General features: G+C 48.9%; 9 protein-coding genes across 9 annotated transcripts; 7 read left to right on the top strand and 2 right to left on the bottom strand.

The window, feature by feature from the left end:
- Positions 1 to 407: 407 nt before the first annotated feature.
- On the top strand, positions 408 to 1,685 carry FPRO_02360 (uncharacterized protein; the record flags this gene model as incomplete). Its single annotated transcript, XM_031227547.1, has 1 exon — positions 408 to 1,685. One exon carries the CDS (start codon positions 408 to 410, stop codon positions 1,683 to 1,685), a length of 1,278 nt encoding a protein of 425 aa, XP_031077973.1.
- Positions 1,686 to 2,283: 598 nt separating this feature from the next.
- Positions 2,284 to 3,923, top strand: FPRO_02361 (putative WD40-repeat protein (notchless protein); the record flags this gene model as incomplete). The annotated part of the gene is made up of 3 exons (XM_031227546.1): positions 2,284 to 2,508; positions 2,554 to 3,623; positions 3,671 to 3,923. The coding sequence occupies 3 exons, from the start codon at positions 2,284 to 2,286 to the stop codon at positions 3,921 to 3,923; spliced, it is 1,548 nt and encodes a 515-aa protein (XP_031077972.1).
- Positions 3,924 to 7,909: 3,986 nt separating this feature from the next.
- FPRO_02362 (uncharacterized protein) lies at positions 7,910 to 10,854 on the top strand (the record flags this gene model as incomplete). Its single annotated transcript, XM_031227545.1, has 3 exons — positions 7,910 to 7,932; positions 8,040 to 10,744; positions 10,808 to 10,854. The coding sequence occupies 3 exons, from the start codon at positions 7,910 to 7,912 to the stop codon at positions 10,852 to 10,854; spliced, it is 2,775 nt and encodes a 924-aa protein (XP_031077971.1).
- A 733-nt stretch (positions 10,855 to 11,587) lies between these two features.
- Positions 11,588 to 12,784, top strand: FPRO_02363 (uncharacterized protein; the record flags this gene model as incomplete). Its single annotated transcript, XM_031227544.1, has 2 exons — positions 11,588 to 11,657; positions 11,712 to 12,784. 2 exons carry the CDS (start codon positions 11,588 to 11,590, stop codon positions 12,782 to 12,784), a joined length of 1,143 nt encoding a protein of 380 aa, XP_031077970.1.
- Positions 12,785 to 13,135: 351 nt separating this feature from the next.
- FPRO_02364 (uncharacterized protein) lies at positions 13,136 to 13,483 on the top strand (the record flags this gene model as incomplete). Its single annotated transcript, XM_031227543.1, has 1 exon — positions 13,136 to 13,483. The coding sequence occupies one exon, from the start codon at positions 13,136 to 13,138 to the stop codon at positions 13,481 to 13,483; it is 348 nt and encodes a 115-aa protein (XP_031077969.1).
- A 120-nt stretch (positions 13,484 to 13,603) lies between these two features.
- On the bottom strand, positions 13,604 to 15,438 carry FPRO_02365 (putative CTT1-catalase T, cytosolic; the record flags this gene model as incomplete). The annotated part of the gene is made up of 3 exons (XM_031227542.1): positions 13,604 to 14,799; positions 14,854 to 14,947; positions 14,995 to 15,438. The coding sequence occupies 3 exons, from the start codon at positions 15,436 to 15,438 to the stop codon at positions 13,604 to 13,606; spliced, it is 1,734 nt and encodes a 577-aa protein (XP_031077968.1).
- A 735-nt stretch (positions 15,439 to 16,173) lies between these two features.
- Positions 16,174 to 17,379, bottom strand: FPRO_02366 (uncharacterized protein; the record flags this gene model as incomplete). The annotated part of the gene is made up of 1 exon (XM_031227541.1): positions 16,174 to 17,379. One exon carries the CDS (start codon positions 17,377 to 17,379, stop codon positions 16,174 to 16,176), a length of 1,206 nt encoding a protein of 401 aa, XP_031077967.1.
- A 930-nt stretch (positions 17,380 to 18,309) lies between these two features.
- FPRO_02367 (uncharacterized protein) lies at positions 18,310 to 19,043 on the top strand (the record flags this gene model as incomplete). The annotated part of the gene is made up of 2 exons (XM_031227540.1): positions 18,310 to 18,649; positions 18,691 to 19,043. The coding sequence occupies 2 exons, from the start codon at positions 18,310 to 18,312 to the stop codon at positions 19,041 to 19,043; spliced, it is 693 nt and encodes a 230-aa protein (XP_031077966.1).
- A 1,981-nt stretch (positions 19,044 to 21,024) lies between these two features.
- FPRO_02368 (uncharacterized protein) lies at positions 21,025 to 22,158 on the top strand (the record flags this gene model as incomplete). Its single annotated transcript, XM_031227538.1, has 1 exon — positions 21,025 to 22,158. The coding sequence occupies one exon, from the start codon at positions 21,025 to 21,027 to the stop codon at positions 22,156 to 22,158; it is 1,134 nt and encodes a 377-aa protein (XP_031077965.1).
- Positions 22,159 to 23,132: the final 974 nt, after the last annotated feature.

Below are 23,132 nucleotides of genomic sequence, written 5' to 3'. Positions count from 1 at the left end.
CTATGAGCCTTCTGAGTTTAAATCTTTCGACGTGTTTCGAGGCATTACAGTTTTTTGGGAGGCCAGGTTGCAAGAAGGCAAAAAGAAAAACAAAGCAAGATATAAAAGCAAGACCATGTCTCAAACATGTGACCTTTTGAAACCTGAATGCTTTGGGTAATGCCTGGACCCTGAATCTACAGTGCACGTTGCCACGGCTCAACCAAGGTTCGAGAAAATAAAGGTCAGTTCAGTAACGAGGGATTTCCCAACTTGGTAATCGGACGTTTCGTTTCCATGCCCAACATTAACAAAAGAGCAGGAAAAGGGGTCAATCACCCTTGGGGAGCAAGAAAACACCATTCAAGGTCTTGGGTTTTCTTTCCTCAATGCACGCAAATTATCATGGATCCAAGGCGTCGTCAGCAATGTTACACGGGCTGTCAGTGCCAGTGGTTCCCAAAACAGCCGAGAATTTTCCGCACGGACAGGGAAATTCCTCAACGTCCCCGCTGCCTTACGCGTGGCAACGCCTGACACCGGTCAACCATCAAATCCACACATCGTTGACCTCCAAACGCGTTGATCGCGTTCTTGACCTTGACTCCGGCGGCGACATGTTTGGCATTCTCGAGACCGTCCAAGTGCCCCATTCGGGCATCTACAACAGCTATGAGGAACTTTTCAAGCAACTCAGCGATGGCATGGAAAAGGAAGGATACAAGATCGTCAAGGCTAGATCCCATCGAGGCAAAGTGGGTGGTGCAGACGTCCCGGGGAACGACATAGTACGATGCGATCTTGTCTGCGATCGCGGTGGGAGGCCGTATCGATGCATGGCGACAAAACACAAGACGACGACAAAGAAGACCGACTGTCCCTGGAAAGCAAAGGCGGTCCACCGGAAGACTATGGGGGGATGGGTACTGACAATTACGTGCGATCAGCATAACCATGAGCCCGGCACACCTGAACCACCGACGCCCGAAGCTGCGAGCGAGGAAGAAACGAATATCATGGACGACCTGGAAGGTGAGCATAGTTTGGATCCGGATGCAACGCCGCTCCTCACGCCTTGGCAAGACGAAGGGCCACAACCCGATCAGGAGACACAAGCTGCAATCCAGGTCGCTGGTGTCTCCAACGCAGTTCTTCGTCTGACCGGCGAGACTTTCCATCAGTTCAAGAGCGAGTACCGCAAGATGTCGCATCCGGATCGTGTTGCGCAGCTATCGCATCTCCAGCTCCGCGTTGCAGCCATCTATGCTGTTCAGAATGAGGACCTGCAACGACAAAAGAGGCAAGAAGCTCAAGACAAGCGCCATCGGCAAATCGAGGAGTCCAAGAGGCAATCCTCCGCGCAGAAGCAGCGGGCTAGGCAGCGTCGTCAGCAAGTGGTGGAGCAGAACCATCAGCAGCAGCAGCAGCAAATGCATCAACACATTCAGCAACAGCAACTCCCTCAACAAACCACTCAGGCCCAAGTACAACAAGCCCAAGCACAGGCCCAGGCACAAGCGCAGGCCCAGGCCCAGGCTCAAGCGCAGGCTCAAGCCATGATGCAATCACAGCTGTATCTCCCGCAGAACCCCCAGGCCCCAATCGCGGTACCAACGATGGACATGCCGCAGTTTCAGCACTACGTGGCTCCAAATAATAAGAGGATGCGTGGGCGGACTTCTCAAGGCGGACAACAAGCTCAATAGCAAGGGGAATACGGCGTTTGGGAGGCTTTGTAAAACGACCAGCATCGTAGACTGATCATTTGTGTAGTTTTGTTTTTGGCTGACGGGAACTTTTTAAAGATAGACTGGCCTGGACGGATTTAGTTATGTAGGAGCGCGTGCCAAAATTGTCAGCAAGCAAGAAAACACCGGACCTTGATGTCGGGTGTCAAAATAAACTCAGTAAAATATATCCTGAACTTAGTAAAGATATCCTAAATTTATGTAAATTTACCTGAGTGTTTTGTCATTTAGGATCACGGTCCTGAGCTTTCATCCTTCCGTCGTTAACGGATTTATGTGGGGGCGCGTGCCAAAATTGTTAGCACCTTGGGGATTTAGGAAGAACGGGCCTGGCCCCTAGAATGAGAAACCATCGACCTTTTATAGGGATGGATGCCAAAATTAACTCCATAAAGCAGCCACCTGTCCCCATATCAAACCTTTTTTGTCACCTGCCTTAGGCACTGCAGCTCCTCACCGCCAAAATTTCTAAAGATTTTGCCAGAAATCTGCCCCACCATCCCGCTTCTGAAAATATCCAGACTTTGAGAAGCATCAAGATACTAAATAAACCAAAATGGCGACGATTGTACCCCCGCCGTCGAAACGGCAGAAGAGAGAAGAGCTTGAGCGCTCTCAGATTCAGCAGGATGTGACAGCGCTTGCTTCTGGGCCTGCTGGCTCGTTCAAGGCGAGGTTCTTGGATGGAGATGGAAAGCAGATGGCAGATGTGATTGAGGTCCCTCTTGCGGATGCTTCAGAAAAGAACCTGTCGCTTCTTTTGAATACGTTACTCGCTAGGGTTTGTCGCATGATGTGTGTTGCTGAGCTTTGCTGACTTGCCCAGGAAAAAGAGGAATTTCTCCCATATCGATTCCGAATTCACATCCCAGATACTGATATCATCGTGGACCAATACCCTACCGATCTCCTCCAGCTTCTCCGCAACCATGGCATCGAGAATCCCTTTGAAACGACTGTCACACTTAGCGCCGAGCCACAAGCTGTCTTCAAGGTCCAGTCTGTAACGCGCATGTCCCATAAGATCCCCGGCCACGGTGAAGCAATTCTCGCAGCTCAATTCAGCCCCAAGAACAGTAATCGACTAGCGACAGGTTCTGGAGATAAGACAGCGCGGATATGGGACACCGATACGGGAACACCCAAGTACACACTCTCCGGTCATGGTGGATGGGTGTTGGCAGTTGCTTGGTCCCCCGATGGTGCACGTCTCGCTACAGGAAGTATGGATAAGTCTATTCGACTCTGGGACCCCGAAACTGGAAAAGCCGTTGGAAACCCCTGGACAGGACATTCAAAGTGGGTGACCAATATCTGCTGGGAGCCTTATCATCTCTGGAGAGACGGTACACCTCGGTTAGCGAGTGCAAGCAAAGATGCAACAGTCCGGATATGGGTTGTCAACACTGGAAAGACCGAGCATGTTCTATCCGGCCACAAGAGCAGTGTAAGTTGTGTGCGCTGGGGAGGTGAGGGTCTCGTATACAGCGCCAGTCACGACAAGACGGTGCGAGTATGGAATGCTGAGAAGGGAACTCTTGTGCACACCTTGTCGTCTCACGTCCACTGGGTGAACCATCTCGCGCTCTCAACGGATTTTGTTCTGAGGACTGGATTCTACGACCACACGCCTGTTCCTGATACCGAGGAGGGAAAGAGAAGCAAGGCCAAGGAGAGATTTGAGAAGGCTGCCAAGTTTCAGGGGAGAATCGCTGAGCGGGTGGTTACTGCTAGTGACGATTTCACTATGTATCTCTGGGATCCGGCGCAGAGCACAAAGCCCGTTGCACGTATGTTGGGACATCAGAAGCAAGTGAATCATGTCACTTTCTCCCCTGATGGATCTCTCATTGCCAGTGCAGGTTGGGATAACCACACCAAGATCTGGAGTGCAAGGTAAGCCACCCAAACTTGATTCACATTCGATGTACTAACGATCACAGGGACGGAAAATTCATCAACACCCTCCGCGGCCACGTAGCTCCCGTCTACCAATGCGCCTTCTCAGCAGACTCCCGCCTTCTCGTCACAGCATCAAAGGACACAACACTCAAGGTGTGGTCAATGGCCTCTCACAAACTCGCCGTGGATCTGCCCGGCCACCAGGACGAAGTGTACGCGGTGGATTGGGCGCCGGATGGAAAGAGGGTTGGCAGCGGTGGTAAAGACAAGGCCGTTCGGCTGTGGCGGAATTAGAATCCCGAAAATGGTGTTTGTTACTGTTACAAGTCAAGATACCCCTGAAGTGAGTGGTTCACAAGTTTGCTGTGCCGTGCATGTTTCACTGGATGAGTAGAAAACGTGCTTGGCTTATCTTTAGAATGAGATCTATAGGTGCGTACGTGGCGCTCAGCACGGGAGACTTCCGAATCTCACGCACTACTGTGAGTCTCGTTGCTTTTGTCAAGCAGGGCCTCGTAACAGATCATGCATGCACGGGAGTTGAAGAGAGCTTCTAGACTGTGATCCAAGATGCAGTCCCACCAGGAACTGGACACCCTCGATTGAGATGCGGCTTTTCAAGACAGTCAAGTTGATAGGTCCGCTTGTATGCAGATGGGCCTCTTTTCACCTGATGCTACTATAGTTCTGTTGGAAACACGTATGAAGACTAGATGTGCTGGTAATGAAGAGAGGGGTTGAAGTGAAGCTCGCGATATGTTAGAACTGTCTAGAAAGTGGTGTTGTTTCTGTGGGGTAAAGCGACCCATGCCCAAGCTAAAACTACATTATCCCGAATTCCCGAAGCAAAGTCCACAGCTAAACTTGGAAGCGAAATATCTAGAATTATCTTTGACGTTGGCTCTAACATCTCATCTCGATCACGTAGAAAGCCTCATACTGCACGTTTTCGAATCAGGCTTGGATGCCCAGCCCTCCCTGTCGGATCATATCGGACCCGGACCGGCGTTGCATATCCAAGTGATGATGTTTCCTTTTTTTCTCAAGTTAAGCACCTTGCAAACCTACAGCCTGCCATCGACACCACGAGGTTTCCCCGCTGATCGTGAGTGGATGATATGACCCCGGAAAGCATCGGGCAGCGAGCAGCCCAAAGAGATGCGGGGAGATCAGAAAATGGCTAACAGCAGTAGCCAAGTATATTGCTCACTCAGGTGATTTGAGTGTAGTGTAGTGTACTCATGAATGAGGGTGTTGCAAGCGCTTACACGCAGAAAGAAAAAAACGCAGTTGTCCGGTCCCGTTGCGGGCCCCCCGGTACTCCGGCCGGCTGTGGGCTCAGGTGGAAGCCGAATATCCCTGCTGCCGCATTGTGTGATGTTACGGGAATCCGGTGCTTGGAAAGTTGGAGAAGATGCGTGCATGTTACATGCACTGTAGACAATGATCATAGGTACATAGTGATTTCCATGTGACACGAGACGTTATTACCCCAATATCTGACTTATTCTTGTCCATTGCCCCGAGGCACAGTCTCGGGTTGGACTAAGAACTTGAGAGGCACAGGAATTATGGTGCTCCACCACGGGGGAGCTGCGGGGTGCAGCCAAGTTGAGAAGCAATATCAAGAATAGGAAAGGGTCCCCTGACGATCTTTAGAGAGAAAGTTTACTGTTTGTTAGTATCTACAGACCTTGAGTTGAGACTCGTTATTGAAGGGCGGAACACCCGGGCTTGGTTGGGATGGAACATGTCCGATGAAAACAAGCCATATCCTGCAAGTTGCACACGCATCCCATCTCAAATGCACGCCACCAACCGCATGCATCTCTCCAATCGCATGGCCCATGCGGGTTTTAATCTCAAGACTCTGAATATAATGCGGTAAATTCAGTCAATCTGATGCGAAGACGGGAAGTAGAAACGGCCCGTGTAGGACGGCGTGGTATGGCAGAGACGGGCCGGTGCAGCCAGTTTTTGGACAAGGGTGTAGGATGATGTTTTGAGTGAAGTGCATGAATGATTGAGGTGAGGCAGATGAAGAGATAGTCTGGGCTTGGCGTGGTTGGTGAGATGGTGGTTGTTTCAGGCGTAGTTCAGACGGTGATGGTTACCATGGATATCATGAATGCGTACATGTCAAGAATAGCCGGCGTTACGTAGAGGAAGAGCATGGTGCATGGATGAGAATTTCGACAGTGTCAGCTATGACCAGGCTATAAAACCTTTATAAAATACTCTCATAGATGAGCCTGCTCTATCTATATCAGTCTCTCTGAGCCCTGGTCACGATCATACTGTAATAGTCTGTGATTCAACTGCAAATACCTGAGTATAAGACAGTTACCAAACAAGCTATCATTTCATCAGGCATGCGAAGTGCATGATCGACGAAATACAAGAGGGCGTGTCGATTTGAGAGGCCGCCTAATGTTCCCAGCCATTGGGGCAACTGTACGGAGTACACCAACAGGTAACCTACAGGCCCGAGAGATTGGTTAACAGCCTCCCACCAACGCAGCATCACCACCACCAAACATCACCCGGAGGCATTTTCTCCATTCGTAGGCCAATGACACCTGGTTATTTCCATGTACATCTCCTTCCCCATTGAATCAACGCATCCAGGCACAGTCAATCAGCGTTTTTATTTGCATAGTCTCACCTTATGCATGCGGTTTCTTAGCCAAATGCCGAAATGACTCTCTATCAGATCAGATCAGCCAAACAGAAACATTACCGGACCTTGCTCTTGACTCTGTCTCATCATCCATACATCATCCTTGTTTTTTCTACCTCTAGACCCGCGTTTAGCCTACCCGCTCTGTAAGCTCCGCCTAAACAAAACAATGACAGGCTATCGTGGGGCCCTGAGAAAACTCCACACACGCTGTCTTGTTTCTTTGTGCATCGGTCCACGCTCCGATTTATCTTGACTTGTTTCGTTACTGGCGTTATTTTTCTGCCTCATCACAAGAAAAGTATTTAAAGCTCAGAGAGGAAAAGCTTCAGATTGGGTTGCTAGCTAGAGTACATGTAAAAAAAGAAAAGACCCGGTTTTTATACCGATTGATGCCCCTCTTGGTTCGGTTGTCTTACACCACCCCCCTCTCCTCAATTGGACGTGAATATTCCACCTTGTTCCAAGCTATCAGCTTTTAAACCTGACCTGAGCTTGGTTTTCTTCGTGGATCACGGACCAAACTCTCCTGTCTCGAGATCCTCAACAACTGATCCCGATTGCTTTCCTCGCAAACTACGTCACGGTTGATTCCTTTCTGTGCGTTGAATGTTTCCTATTTTTTGTTGAACCGCCTCTTTTGAGTCTCCCTTCTTGTTTCTGTCAACTGCAGTATTCTATCATAGCACACTTTGAATCGGCCCTTCATCACAGTACAGAATTATCCGATTCTTCTGTTCACATGGTGCTCATGCTATAATTCTCCACTTGAGCAGACGATTTTCTTTTTATTTATCAGGTACCAACGGTTCTCGCTTGAGGCTTAAAACACTGCCCTTGTCAACACCCATTCCAGCAGCCCAGAGGCTGTAAGCAATCATTACGTCAGAGTGAGCGCTCTACTTTACTGGCTGCATTTCCTCACATTCCCTGTCTTTCTATACACCCATTCATCCAATTCATCCAGACAACCGCACTCCAAGTCCAGACCATTTCGAAACTGACAGGGCTGTTTTATAGGTTGATCCTTAACTGGAAAATACCTCTCAAATAAAATTCTTCTATTAATTGCCGATCAGCCCCCTGGCGACAGAAAGAAAAAAAAAAAAGGAGCTGTTGAAGCAACGATCTCGGAGCTATCCAAGCTTGATCAACCGTGCAACAAGTATAACCACCTGACGAATCTCACGACACGGAGCAACAGCGGCCATATTGGACATTTTCTCGTCTAAATTACAGTTGGTCTTTTTGGTTTCAACTACCAACCTTGCAGAATTCCCATCTTTCTGCCGTGCGCATTCAACCATTTGCGGTGCTATTCGCCACTTTCGGCTCGATCTTACACCTGAGCGCATCTGCGACAAAGAGGCGTTTTGCCTGCGACAAGCTACATCCCTCAACAAAACTCGACTCCTCTGCCACTCGCATTTCCAGTTCTACATACACATGAAGTCGCCATACGAGATAATTCAATAACATCTCGATCAATCTTTGATTCTCGTTAACCTTTCACGTCCAACAAGACTCGAACTACGAGGACAAGAACTCTACACCAACAAATAAGCTTCTTGAGCAATTCTCACACAAAACATCAGCCAGAATGACGGTCTTTGTGTGTTCTCTGTATGTTGCCTCCCTCGATTTTTTTTTGTTGCTTCCCCGCTCTAGCCCCTCCATCGTTAAAAGCCCACCAAACCTTAGCGAAAAATGACGAGCTAACATGACGATAGCTTCCTCCCCAAGACAATTCACTTCACCCTCCCCGGCACACCTCCCCTCGGCGCCGATCCCACTCGAGCTTCATTGTCCGGTCCCTCAAACCCCAAGCCTACAAAAGCTGCTACTCTTCCTCCCAAGCCTAAACCCGCTGCTCCAACCGGTGGTCGACCTGCGCCTTTGGCTCGCCAACCGAGTCTGTTTCAGAAAGAGGATATAACACCTCCTCATACACCGACCGAAGAGACTGATTCCAACTTGTTCGCGAACGAAGATGGATTCAGAATACAATTTCCTCATGGCGCTAGCTCCAGCATTGAGCATGCAAAGACCTGGGGCAGCCGCGCCAACCAGCCCAAGTCTCGCGCCAGCTCTCCTCCTCCCTCCGCTTCCCTCTCCGAAAACAATCGAACAATGCAAAAGGCCCGTGAACTTGGTCGTCAGGGAGTCCTTCAACCGAGACTTCTAGTTAGGAGCGACAGCCACGATCGAGTCTTTGCCTCTGCTGGCTGGATGGTTGTCAATGCCGACCAGGGCAATGGTGGTCTTCGCAATGCTGCTGATGCCGCTGCTCGCGAAGGCAAGATTGACGATATTACCTGGGTGGGCACTCTCGGTATGCCCACTGATGCCCTCGAAGGCACACAGCAGAAAGAGGATATCGAGGCTGTTCTGGCGAACGAACACAACATGTTGACTGTCTTTTGTTCCGATAAGGACTTTGATGGTCATTATGCTCATTTCTGCAAGCACATCTTGTGGCCTGTCTTCCATTACCAGATCCCCGACAACCCCAAGAGCAAGGCCTACGAAGACCATTCGTGGAAATACTACGTCAACGTTAACCAGGCCTTTGCCGACCAGATTGTTAAGAACTGGAAGCGAGGTGACGTCATCTGGATTCATGATTATCATCTGCTTCTCGTTCCTGGAATGGTCCGCAAGAAGCTCCCTGAGGCCAAGATTGGCTTCTTCTTACACGTCGCTTTCCCTTCTTCTGAGGTCTTCCGATGCTTGGCTGTCAGAAAAGAGCTTCTAGAGGGTATGCTCGGTGCCAATCTTGTTGGCTTCCAAATTCACGAGTACGGACGCCATTTCCTCCAGACTTGCAGTCGTATCTTGAGTGCCGAGGCTACACCGGATGGCCTTCAGCTTGAAGATCGATTTATTGATGTCATTCACCTTGCCATTGGTATCGATCCTGTCAGTCTTCGTGAGCATCTTGACGCCCCAGATGTTGCAAAGTGGCTGCAGGTCCTCCAGGAGCGATACAAGGGCAAGAAGCTCATTGTTGCTCGTGACAAGCTTGACCACGTCCGTGGTGTTCGTCAGAAGCTTCTTTCCTACGAACTCTTCCTTAACAAGAACCCTGAGTGGCGCGAGAACGCTGTTCTCATCCAAGTCGCTCTTTCATCCAACGAAAAGAGTGATCTCGAGGCCACCGTTAGCGACATTGTGACCAGAGTCAACTCATCGTGGGCTAACCTGGCGTATCAGCCAGTGGTATATCTCAAGCAAGATATTGACTATGCTCAGTACCTTGCTCTCTTGACCATTGCCGATGCGCTCATGATTACCAGCCAACGTGAGGGTATGAACTTGACCTCCCACGAGTATCTTTTCTGCCAAGATGGAAAGCTTTTGCCAGAGAAGAAGCACGGTTCCCTGATCCTCTCCGAATTCACGGGAACTTCTTCCCTCTTTGCCAAGAATGAACTTGCTGTGAACCCTTGGGATTACCGACAGTGCGCCGATGCTATCAAGCAGGCTTTGGAAATGGGCGAGGAAGAGAAGGATAGACGATGGGAAAATCTGTACAAGCGTGTCAACAGCCACACCGGCTCTCATTGGTTCACCGAGTTCCTTGGTCGCCTGGATATCGTGTATGAGGAGCAACACAAGCGCGATCAGACATCTGTTCCTCGCTTGTCGATTCCCGCCCTTTCCAACAAATACCAGAACGCGAATCGTCGACTATTTATCGTTGATTATGAGGGTACCCTGGTAGCTTGGGGCCCTGTCAACCAGATCATTCCCATCAGCCCCCAGCGAACACTTGATGTATTGAACGACCTGCTTCTTGACGAGCGCAACACAGTCTACGTCATGTCTGGCCGACGACCTGAGGAGCTCGACAGAGTCTTCCGCCGAGTTCCCAACCTGGGCCTGATCGCTGAGAATGGATGCTTTCTCAAGGTCCATGGCAACGAAAAGTGGACTGAGATGGCTGATCTCGACCACGTCAAGGATTGGAAGGAGTCAGTGCGGCCTATCATGACATATTACCTCGAGCGTACTCCCGGTGCTGAGATCGAGGAGCGTCGCTGCAGTCTGATCTTCCACTACAAGAGTGCGGAGGACTATGAGTCCGCTTCACGACAGGCTTCAGATTGCGCCAGTCACGTCAATGATGCCTGCGAGTCTCAGCGCGTCCATGCTATCGCCCTGGACGGGTGCATCGCCGTTGAGCCCATAGATTGGACCAAGCGAACCGCTGCCAGGAAGGTGTTTGAGACTCTGAAGACGGAGATGAGCTCTACGCAGGAGCACAAGACGCCCGTTGACTTTTTGATGGTCATCGGTGATGGACGAGAGGATGAGAAGGTCTTTAAGTGGGCAAACAGACTCCAGGAAGACGGATCAGTACAGAACGTCGTCACTGTCAGTCTTGGTAACCGCAACACCGAAGCAACAGCCACCCTTACGCAGGGTGTCAGTGGTACGTCTCCCTTCCCGACAGATCCGTGTTGAGCAGTACCTTATACTAACTTACTTTCTGCAGGCGTCCTCTCTTGTCTCCAGCGCCTCGCTTCTCTCAGCTCATCCTGACTACAGGTTTATTGTGGAATTATTGCGTGTTATTGCATTTGTCTTTGTGCCGTTGGCGTTGGGTCAGCGGGCGCAGGGGAACTAAAACGATCGTCACGTCCAGCAACTCGACGACACCAAAAGAGTAGTTCTATATGATTTTCGTTTTTATAGTTGTTTCGTTAGAGTCGTTATGATGGGCATGGGCTACAATGAGGAATGGTTTCATTATTAGGGACTCTCGCGAGTAAATGGTTTCTTACACACTCTACTCTCAGTCGTCTTTCTCTCAACGGATGGAGGCGAGTCTGCTATTATACAGGCCACGATATAGAAAATGAATAGAAGGATATAACCTCATCCGTCCCAATTGCTATACGCCTTGCGCCGTTTCCGACATCCAAAGCCTTTGACTTTTAACAAACGTTAATTCCCGTTCCAACGTTTTCCGTTTCCCGCCCACGTATGAAATGACATCACACCGGTGAATTCCAGCAGCTCAGCAACGAATGATGCGCCCTGAAAACAGCCAAAAATAAACTGCCGCAGAGGCACCCCGCGCCTTGCGACATCGGCCCAGATAATTCTTATTGGGAGTCAGAGGAATTTAGTGTCGATGTGAAAGCATCTTCTGGTTCTTACTACGACTTACTGAGAGCTTATAAATAAACGTAAGTGGGCTTGAGCTCAGGTTATAAAAGAGGCTGAATTGTACGTACGTTGACTGTTGTAGTAGCTTCTGTGTATCGCAATCATGGCTGCTTTTCCTCCTCCGCCTGTTAATACCATTGACTGGTCCAACGTGGGCTTCAAGGTCCGCGAAGGTTAGCTCCCTGCCCAATTGATTACTCTTAGAGCTGTTTTGTTGACAATTGCAGTCAATGGTCATATCGAATCTACCTACAGTCGAAGCACAGGAAAATGGACTCCTCTTCACTTCGTCGCCGATCCCTTCATGCGCATCCATGGCATGGCGCCAGCTCTCAACTACGGCCAACAAGCCTACGAAGGTCTCAAGGCCTTCCGAACCCCCAATGACGAAGCAATCACCATCTTCCGACCCAACCGTAACGCTAAGCGTCTTCAGCACTCTGCGGAAGTCGTGTCAATGCCCCACGTCCCCGAAGAGCTATTCCTCGACGCCGTGCGCGCTGCTGTCGCTTTGAACGCTGAATACGTTCCTCCTCACGACACTGGCGCTGCGCTGTATATTCGCCCGCAGCTGTATGGTTCAAGCGCTCAGCTTGGTCTCTCACCGCCGGATGAGTATATCTTTGCGGTGTTTGTCATTCCTACGGGTGTCTACCACGGCGCTCATCCAGTCAAAGCGCTTATTCTGGAGGACTTTGATCGCGCGGCGCCGAATGGCACGGGCAATGCAAAGGTTGGTGGCAACTACGCTCCTGTGCTGCGATGGAGCGATAAGGCGCGTGACGAGGGCTACGGTATCACGCTGCACCTGGACAGTGTGCGCCACGAAGAGATCGACGAGTTCAGCACGAGCGGCTTCATCGGCGTCAAGGACAACGGGGGACAGGTCACCCTCGCGGTGCCGGACTCCAAGTGCGTTATCGAGAGTGTCACGAGCGATAGCATCCAGGAGCTGGCGCGCAGCTACGGCTGGACCGTGGAGAAGAGGGCGATCAAGTATGAGGAGCTCAAGGAGTTTACAGAGGTTTTTGCAGCGGGCACTGCGGCGGCGCTGGTGCCGATTAGGAGCATTACGCGACGTGTTGGGGGTGGGGAGGATGTTGTCACGTATATCGAGGATGGGAGGGAAGAGCCTGGGCCGCTGTTTGAGAAGCTTCTAACACACCTGAAGGACATTCAGCTTGGGAGAGCGGAGGATTCATTTGGGTGGAGATATCCTGTTGGTGAGAAGGATAAGGAGATTGCCGGTGCGCCTGGGGGACGGAACGGCGATGCCACGACTGTTGACCAGATGGATTAGAGAGAGAGAGAGATAGCAGAGAGAAGCAATGGTTACCGTGTTAGTCGCACTCGCGATACTGACCCGTCTCGTCTATCTCGAGTTCCCAAGGACCGTGTTTGCACTTTGTCCCGCGACCCCCGTCGCTGGTTACGGCTCGCCGCATGGTACAACGGGAGTTGGACAAACAGACCACCCTTTGGGGTTTGCGGAGCCGGACGAGGTGTAACGGGCCCGGCAATTCTCATATATACAACCAGCCATCCATCCCATTCCAAAAACCTAAATGAAAATACCAAAATTGTACTGTTGAACGATCCATCCCCCCTTTAATCTCTCTCCACCGAAAACGCCAAACGAACCTCCTCAGAAATGTGCACATACTCGTTCCAACGCATGGTATGTTGCTGCGCCAAAGGTCCCGAGTGCCCGCAAATGACCCGCGGCCGCGCCATCATCGGCGGCGAGGCCTTCCACTACATCGACATGTTCTACGCGGTGGACGACCTGGGCTCGGCGTGCGACTACCAGCGACGGCTGTTTGGGCGGAACGCGGGCCCCACGATGCACTGTCCGAGATATGCCTTTGACGACAAGAGGATCATCAAGGGGAGCTTCAGGAAGAGCGAGCTGGCGTGCGTCAAGTGTGCTGAGACGTGTGCGCCGCCGAGCTGTAGTTGGCAGGCTCCTAGGGCGGAGGTGAAAGAGGAGGGGAAGTAGGGGACGGCCCCACACCGAGCAAGGCCGGAGAATACGGCGACGGAACATACGGAGAGGACGGAGGATGGTTTAGGATGAGATTTGTTGAGGGATGATGATATCAACGCTATTGAAAACTATTTAATGTCCATTTACACCATTTGACTTTCCGTTTGTTACCAAACTGCCATGAGCCCCAGAACCAAGCGCACCTTGGCGGGCAGCAGGAGTCTTGTTCTTATCCGCAATTCCATTGGCACTGCTACTCTTTCCAGAAGCCATACCGTTATGTGTACCGTTGAAGGACATATTCGCAATTCCATCGTATCCCTTGATGCCAGTTGACTTCTCCAATCTCTCCGCAATCTCAGGGTCAACCTCTCGGAAAATAGCAATCTGTCGCTTCAAAGGCTCTTCCTGCTTGCACAACTTCATCTTGCCTGTGACATTGTTGATGAAACGCTCACGAGCTGGCTCATCGAATACATTTCTCCAAAGTGCGCGAGGGGCGTTAAAGTCCTCTGGTCGGATTTCAGTGAGGAACGTGATAGCTTCCCCAGTGAAATGGCCATGGGTCTTGTCTAGATCCACAGCGCGGGACTTGAACTTGATAGGGTCAATGGAGGAGAGATAGTTCGGTCGTGCGCCCTGATTGTAGAATGCCATCTGGCCATCACGTTGGAAGTTGCCGAATTGATAACCTGTGCGTGTCGCGTTGACGGGAAGTTGCTGGTAGTTTACACCGAGACGATGGCGATGGGTGTCTGGGTAAGAGAACAGCCGGGATTGGAGAACGGGATCAGCCGATGGCTCAACGCCAGGAGGAAGATGAGAAGGATTGAAAGCAATCTGCTCAACTTCGGCAAAGTAGTTGATTGCGTTCTCATTTAGAGTGAATTCTCCGACCTTGCGACGGGGGAATTGCTTCTGAGGCCAGACGTGTGTAAGATCAAATACGTTGATCTTTTGCTTCTCCCACAACTCCTCGGCTTCTTTGGGAGTCATGGTCTGAACTTCAAGAGTCCACTTGGGATAGTTTCCATTCTGGATGGCCTCATACAAATCCTTCTGTGAGTTATCAGGTGAGTATTCGGCGGATTCCTCCTGGGTGACAAAATCAACACCCTGCATCGACTTCAGGTGGATTTGACAGTAAACCCATTCGCCAGCCTTATTGATGAGCTTGAAAGTATGTCCGCTGTAACCGTGCATTTGTCTGTAGTTTTTCGGAATCCCCCTATCACCCATGAGGATCATGACTTGGTGGATTGACTCGGGGTTTTGGGAGAGGTAGTCCCAGAACATGAATGAGTCGTCAGCATGGGTGAGATGAGTGCCTTGTTCGTTAGCCACGCGATCATATATGTCACTTAATTCTAAAAGAAACTTACTTGGGTCTCGCTTCTGAGTGTGAATAAAGTGAGGAAACTTGGCGGGATCTCTCAAGAAAAAAACAGGCGTGTTGTTGAAGACCATATCCCAGTTCTGCACAAATCAGCATCTCACCACAGCATTTCACTTAGATCACTTACACCCTCATCAGTCCTCATCTTGACCGAAAAACCCCTAGGATCTCTCGCCATATCATGCGATCCCGACTCACCACCCACCGTCGAAAACCTCATACTAACCGAACATTTCTTCCCCTTCTCAGACAGGATATCCGCCAGACACAAATCATCCAGCGGGTCCGTACACTCAAAGTACCCATGCGCACCACTTCCCTTTGCGTGGACAACACGCTCGGGTATACGCTCGCGGTCAAAGTGTGAGAGGAGATCTATCAGGTGGAAGTCCTGTAGGAGAAGAGGGCCATTTTCACCGGCTCGTTGGGTCTCGTAGGGGTGTGCGATGGGGACGCCGTTAGAAGTAGTGTAGAGGGTGTCTTTAGAAGTAGCTTGACGGTCTGATTCGTAGGATTGGAACTGGTTTGCTACGTGGGCTGCGAAGGAGGTGTCAGTTGCTGAAGGCGCCATTTTTACTGATTATCGTGAATTTTAAAGGATCTTAGACTCAAAACTTCATTGTGGTATTTCACGATGGGGGTCACTCTTATATACAAGCCACGATTTCCCCGGATAGTTCATCCCGTCATCCATCCAGCCTCCCATCGAGATCTGGTGTCAATTCATTGGTGAGGTTTGTCTATGACGCGGTGAACAAGGCTTGAGGGTCGAGGGATCGAAAAGTGTCGATTACCATTCAAATCACGATGATTGGCTTATCGGGATATTCACGATGCCCTGCTTTAAGATATGACATCACGACAGCCACGTCAACCATCGGCGATTTATACTGACATCTCGGGATGTGGACGGTAATAGGTGAGAGTTTATAGGGAGATAGGGAATAACGTGGGAAAACTGGGTGGAAGGACTTATTAAATATGTTTTATGGATATTTTATTTGTCAAGCATTTGCCAAGATAGATCTGAGATCTTAGGCTGATGGGTGGGTTGCATTTTGAGATCGTGATGGCATCAACATACCCTGTACCATTTGATGAGACTTCACATTTTGCCTTAAATCACGATGTTAAGTGAAATTATGCGAAATCATTGCGTTTTGAATTATTATTTTGACCCCACTCATGTTAGTCCGTCCGTAAATAACCACGTGTCGGTTAGTTGACTTACCTTTGACTTACCTGAATCCCCAAATCGACAGCCAGCGGTAAAGATTATCACCCAACCCAATCCGTAGGTTAGCAATCAAAGAGATTTGAGTAGAAGCTCATCATCAAGATGAGAAACATACTCACCCCTCTCAAAATACTTCAACTGCTCCTCCCACTGCGGAACACGATGTCCCAGCCCAAGAACATCCGTCATCAACCGCTTCCAAACATCCCTATCATCCCTCCCGTTAATACTGATAATCTCCTCAACACAACTCTTAAACTCCTCCGCATCACTCTGAGCAATAACAACAATCCTCGCCAGAATCTCAGTCCAGTTCCTCAAAAGCTCATGATCAAACGTCATCTGCGAGTATCGAAACTCCACAGTCGTAGGAGACCCTTCAAGATCCTCTTCACCACTTACCTTGTGATTCCGTAAAGACAAGGCGAAGCCGCAGCGGTTCACACGTGCCTTTTTGAGGCGCAGAGTTAGATCTGCGAGGATCGTGCTGCCCCATACGCCGTAGAGCATCTCGTAGATGTGCTTGGGATACCAGTTGTTCCACTTACCTGGTTTCATGGTGCTCATGCAGGGGACATGCTGGTTGAGTGCGGTGGGATCTTCGAGGGGCTTGTGAAGATCCATGTCCATTGCTAAAGATGAGTTTTCGCAGATTGGAAGGGAAAAAGCACTCTTCCATCGTGGAGGAGCGACGAGACGGAGAAGGAGGGTGGTCTCGAGAAGGATTATCAGAGTGGTGATCTTTTGGGCGAGAAGAATGGTCATACCTGTTTCAACACCAACGTGGACATGCATACCGCATGAATCATCAGCAGAGATTTCAAGACCCAGCTGCCGAAGGTTCGTCAGAGCAGTCTTCATAGTATCAAGTCCATTGTCCAACTCACCAGCGTGAAACACAGGCGTCGTTATCTCCACACCATCCCAGCCTCGTTGATGACTCAACGGATGAGCGAACTCCAGAAACTCACCCTTGAAAATAAAACAACGCTCCGAGACATCCTCTTCGTAAGACAATATCTCCGGGAACTGCAGCACACAGTCACCACTGAACTGGTTCTCCTTGGCAACTGTAGCGCAGATAGTGCATTTATCATCTGGAGGATGACAGCACTGTGCTGCGATGGGGAGGGAGGTTCGCTTTGCGAGGAGATCTGCCATGTTGAAGCGGGATGCTGCGGAGGGGGAGATGAAGCGCCACATGCGGTAGGAATCGGGGAGGGGGGTCATGAGTTCCAGCTCGACTCCGAAGGTGATGTTTTGAAAGGAAGGCATGCTTGCTATCAGGTATTGGGGGAGATACCTGAATGGCGCTGTGGTGAGGATGATGAGGGATGAGGTTGAGAGATGCATTTTTGACTTCCAATACATATTTATGAGAGAAGCTGCTTCTTTGACACTGGGGTATTCTGTTATTATGGCATTGTGTAGAACAATTCTTCTATGAACGATCACTGAGTTCACTTACAGGTTGTGCTGGTATGTGAGGCTCACTGTTCATACTAAAATGAGAGCCTCAAGCCAGACAAAGGATTGTATCTACGGATATGTTCCATCGGTAGGATACTATCTTCTAAAGAAGAACAAGGCAGTCATAGCCTCAATTGTGCTGAACAGAGGGGACACAATGGCTTTGATACGAGTATCTACTGGGCCAGAAATCATGCAGATTGTCTTTCACAATGCGAGCTTATCAACAACTTCACCAACTGTCTTCAAAATATTCATTTTACTAAATGAACAATCTAATACAAGAAATAATCTATAAATAGAATAATTAAGGATAAAAGTACTTTGTATCTTTCAATGTACTGATAATTATTCGGTAGATGCAACGTTGGCTGTGACAATATCTCTCGCTTCCCTGCTAACCTAATCTTTTGTTACGTTAGGTATGATCTTATCAGGTAACGTCATGATCTCAGTCTTATGCAGAAGAGAGGCACGTTCAAGAATACATCGCTCTATCCAATAAACACGAGGCTTATTAACCAGTAACGACGACGTCAGAACTACGAGCCTTTGGATTATATTTCGATGAGAATTGGCGGTAGTGAAATTATTGGTTAGACTCGATCTTCCCTCGAGAAGGACTCTCTATACCCAGCTGAGAACTAAATCCTCAAACTTTCTATACCATCAACTTCTCAATTTACACGCCCAACACTTTTCTACCAATTCGTCGCCCCCTCAATCGTTCACATCATGGGTGGAGGCCCAGTCGGCCCATCATCAAAGGCCATCCCCAACGCCCCTCTCACACTTCGTCGCGCGACCATAGATGACTTGGATGACATAACCTGGATAGCAGTAAACGGATCACCTGATGACCCAGGTACAGACTACAGATTTCCGTACCGTGATAAGTACCCAGGGGATTTCTGGAAGTGGACGAGAATAGAGCACGAGGAACTATTCCAACGACCTGATAAACTAGTCATCCTGGTAGTTACAGCACCAGTGCTTGATGACGGAAAAGTCATCCATCAGCCTATCTCTTACGGTGTATGGGACTTGAAAGTCACAAGCGACTTTATACCAGGAGGTTCGTATCATCCTTCATCTCAAACTCTCTAACAATTACAGATCATGGCATCAACGAACGTCGCGACTTAAACAAAAAACACATGGAAGCCTATGCCAAAGTCCTTCCAGCCGGTCTAAAGAAGTACTTTAAGAGATTCGGTTCAGAGCAAATTCCCTTATGGGAGGTTGTTACGCATCCTGACTTTCGCAGGAGGGGAGCAGCTAGTATGATATGTGAATGGGGACAGAAAGAAGCAGATAAAGATGGCAAGAGTTTAAGTTTGTTGGCTACTCCTATGGGAAAAGGGTTGTATTTAAAGTTGGGATATCATGTTCTTGGGAGTGTTGTTGTGCAGGTTGAGGGGGAGGAAGAGAGGGTTATTTTTGATGCTATGGTCAAGCACAACAAGTGAATTGAGGGGGATAGTGGTCAAGACGAGGGCTTGACATGGTATGTTGGTATGAATTCCATATCAGGAATACACAGGATCTGTTAAATCCTTCTAATGACACTTCAGCAGCTGCACCCGATCCTCTTAGTCACAGGTCTAAGACTTTGAATCAGGGGTCCAAAGCAAGCCGGCTAACAAGCCTATTGGGTTTAGTTAAAATTATCCTAAACCTGAAAATGTGATCTTATTACTTGAGGCCAAAGTCTAAAGTGTTTGGCCATTGGATCCAGCCTTTGCTACGCGCATTCTGCAATCCGCAGAGATCTTCTCGGTCAAACAAAGGTGCATTCTTACCCAGCACACCGGCTCAATGCAACGTCGAACAAGATTAGCAAAAAAGTAACTTCCAATCACTGAATACAATGTATGTGCTTCACATTACTGGAGCTCTTCCCCGGATCTGCATTGTGATCAACACCAGGGGCATCAGATCATGCACAATGGTGATACTCTTAGAGACAAATAAACTCACGACGAGTCATTCTCGAATAAAATCGCAAGAATCTGCTTATATTCACATGCTGACATGTCAGCTTTAACTACTTCCTACAGAGATCATCAACTCTGCATATCCTCGTCTTAACAGAGGGACCGAGCACGATGATCTTCGTCTCGTCCTCGCTAGTAAACAATAGTGTCAGAACCGGTTCCTGGGAAGCGGACAACCGTTCCGATCGTGAGCTAAATGGAATGAAGCTGAAACGAGGAGCGGAATGTAGATCTTTTAGGAGAGGGCGGACGACGCTAGGGGACAAGCCACGGATAACGGTAGACTAATAGGATGGGAGCATTCCCGGTAGACACTGTTTCCGGGGTCGGGGTCTTCAGGTGAGTGGTTTTGCAAAGTTCCCCTGAACAATGAGTTTGTAGTGGAAGCATTGTCGTCGATCATTGTGTTTTCACACCTACGTAGAATAATTGAACAATGAGAGAAGCGTCTTCGAGAATTTATCTGCACGTAACACCCGAGGCGTTGGCTCTTTGCTTTTTCCTCCTCCACGTGAAAATTTCTTCATGCACTTCATTTGACACGAGGCTGCACATCAATTTAGATGCTAAAATTGCGTGCAAGGTATCTTCAAGCCATGTTGTGTAAGAATCCTTGTAATGATCCTCGCAAAGGTCCCAGTGTGCCAAGAGCTGAAGATATCGCGGGGAAGTGGTCTGGGGTTGAGGTGGCTGAATCAAGTGCTCTGTATAGCTTCCTGTTTGGCGGTAGTGATCGGCAGAGGATTTTTAGCTTGGCTGAGGTCTGAGGTTCGACTTTGACGTGTTATCAGATTTGGAGGGAGAGATATAGAGAATGGTTCAGGTACTGGAGTGGTAAGCGAGATATCCTTTGCTACGCCCACTTACAGAGTTGATACTACCCAACTCTCCATTCCCATCATCACCAATGAAAAAGCTCAGTAAAGTTCTTCCAGAAATCTCAGCCAGATCATCTGGGATAAAACTCTCTCACCACTGCGACCACTCCATCATCACCCATTAATCCTCACTACCAATAACTCAGCAAGCCTCACACGGCATATTCCCCGCTAACCCCAGAATCCCCCATGATCTACAACAGTCCACTTAGCGCAAACCTTGTCTCTCTCCCAATCCCATGGATGGGAGATGGGATCAGCCCTGTCGAGTAACGAATTCGCACCAAGATCGGCACGGGACCTGACTCGCTCTTTTCGATTCCGATTCGTGAGAGTTTGGTTTGCGATGAGGCCTACCCGTGCTCAGACCGTTTTTGTTCCCATTTATATTACGTAGCGGTCAAAAAAGCTTGTAACCGTCTAATAATAAGACTAGAGGATCCTAAGACATGGTAAACTTGGATGATGCATGCTGAAAAGTCTTGTTTGTCTTCTTTTCTTTCTATATCTCCTCATGTCCTCCTCTCAGAATTAAACGGCCTACCATTCATTCCCTTGGAGAATAACCCACAGCCATGGCCGGCAATGGCTTTGGATCAGGCCTTGAAGGCATATCCCAGACCACAATAACCGTCGTTCTCGTCTTCCTCGCCATATCGCTCTACAACGTCATTGAGCTCAACTTCATTATCTTTGGAACCTTCAAGCGTCACTCCGGTCTGTACTTCTGGTCGTTCCTCATCTCAACATGGGGAATTGCGGTGTACTGCTGTGGTTTCTTCATCAAGTACTACGCCTCTTCAGCGCTGGGCTATCTAGCTTCGACGTTCATCTCAGTAGGATGGGTAGCCATGGTTTCGGGCCAGTCGCTCGTGCTATGGTCAAGACTACATCTTGTTCTGAGGAACAGATTCAGGCTAAAGGCTGTGCTGTACATGATTATTGTTAACGGCGTTCTCATGCATGGGACTGTTATTCCCATGATCTACGGTTCATTTTCACCGAATACAGATATGTGGAAGCAGCCATACTCCATCATGGAGAAGATCCAAGTCACCGTCTTCTTCATACAAGAGATCATCATCTCATGCTTCTACATCTACGAAACAGTCAAGATGATGCGTCTGGAACGCACAATGGGCAACAAGCGTGGAAGTCGTCGTCTGATGAACCATCTCGTCTACGTCAACATCCTCATCATTCTTCTCGACATCACCATCCTCGGCCTTGAGTACGCCAATCAGTACCAGTACCAAACATCCTACAAAGCCTTTGTCTACAGCACAAAACTCAAGCTCGAGTTCACTATTCTCAACCGTCTCGTCGAGATGACTACGGGTAACAAGGATGCTAGCTCGGGACCACGGAGTCATACGGCTGGTACGACGACAGGAAACAAGACGAACATCGCGCTTGATACATTCATCAGCAATAATGTTGACAAGCCACCTGGTGATATATCGTATAGAGCTTATGTCATGGGCGGTGATGAGCGACAGGCTCCTCGTCAAATACCCCGTGATGACGAAGTTGTCATGACTACAGAGGTCATCGTTCAACGGGAAGAGAGAGGAGAAGACGACGGTATGAGTATGGGCGGAAAGTCATCCGCCGAATCTACAATTGGGACGTCAAAGGGACATCATTACGAAAGTGAGGGATTATCGAAATCTTCATCAGAAATACATCTAGCGTCACGAGGCTTTTAATCAGGACAGGGCATCACGAATATTCAGCACAGTATTTCCTTCATATACGCATTATTATATATACCCGGTGTTACGAAACCACAACATTACATATTTTCTTTTACAACAAAGATACATACACATTCGTCAACATGATCTTCTGTGACTGTTTTCACTCTGGGAAGAATGAGTAATGGCGGCAACGTTCATTCCAAGCCACTTACCCGCTGCCGGGATTCGGCGTTGGAAGTTTGTGTCAGCCAAACTCTGATCGATTAACTTTGTACTTACTCACGGCATTTATCTCCGTGGAGGATTACGACCATGGGAATCTGAAGTTTGGCGGTGTCATGACTCTTTGACTGCGACGCTGTAGCTTTGGCTAGTCGGGGAATTTTGTAGAGGCTAGAGCATGTGTTTGCTACTTTATCTTAGAAGGCGGCCAAATTGATTATTACTGCTATGATTAGGGTCAGGCGTAAAGTGCCCTTTGTCTATTTGGTGGGTAATGTACTTGTTGTAATCTGCTGAGGCATTCAATGGGTCCTCAGTGATGATGTGCCGACTGTCGGGAATTTATTCACGATGGTGACATAAACTGGGCAGAGCTTCATTTCTGCAGGCCGCATCGACAGGTCCTACGAGCTACTGAGTTTCAACAGCAAAGATGCCAGAGATTTAGAGATGCTTCGACAGGACTTCACTTGCAGAGCTCAGTGGGCCATATACGTATAACACCGCAGAATTGGAATTGCCTCTTCTTGCCCTTTTAGAATACCTTTCCTTATGTAATTGCCTGGCAAGCCGAAGAGCCGGTATCGCGGTGATAGCTATAAGATTAATAGACCTCGACTTCTAATATAATGTCATTTGCTTGCGCCGCCTTTCCATTAGGTTTGCAATAAGCACAAACGAGGCGCCGAACATTTGCATGGTGCCAAGGATAACGATATGTTTACTTCCAAGAGGGACTGATCAGACTGAAGGGCCTGCGA

This window comes from Fusarium proliferatum (genome assembly GCF_900067095.1).
Source record: "Fusarium proliferatum ET1 genome assembly, contig: FPRO_scaffold002, whole genome shotgun sequence".
Taxonomy (NCBI): Eukaryota; Fungi; Ascomycota; class Sordariomycetes; order Hypocreales; family Nectriaceae; genus Fusarium; species Fusarium proliferatum.
This window is presented reverse-complemented; position numbering and strand designations above follow the sequence as displayed.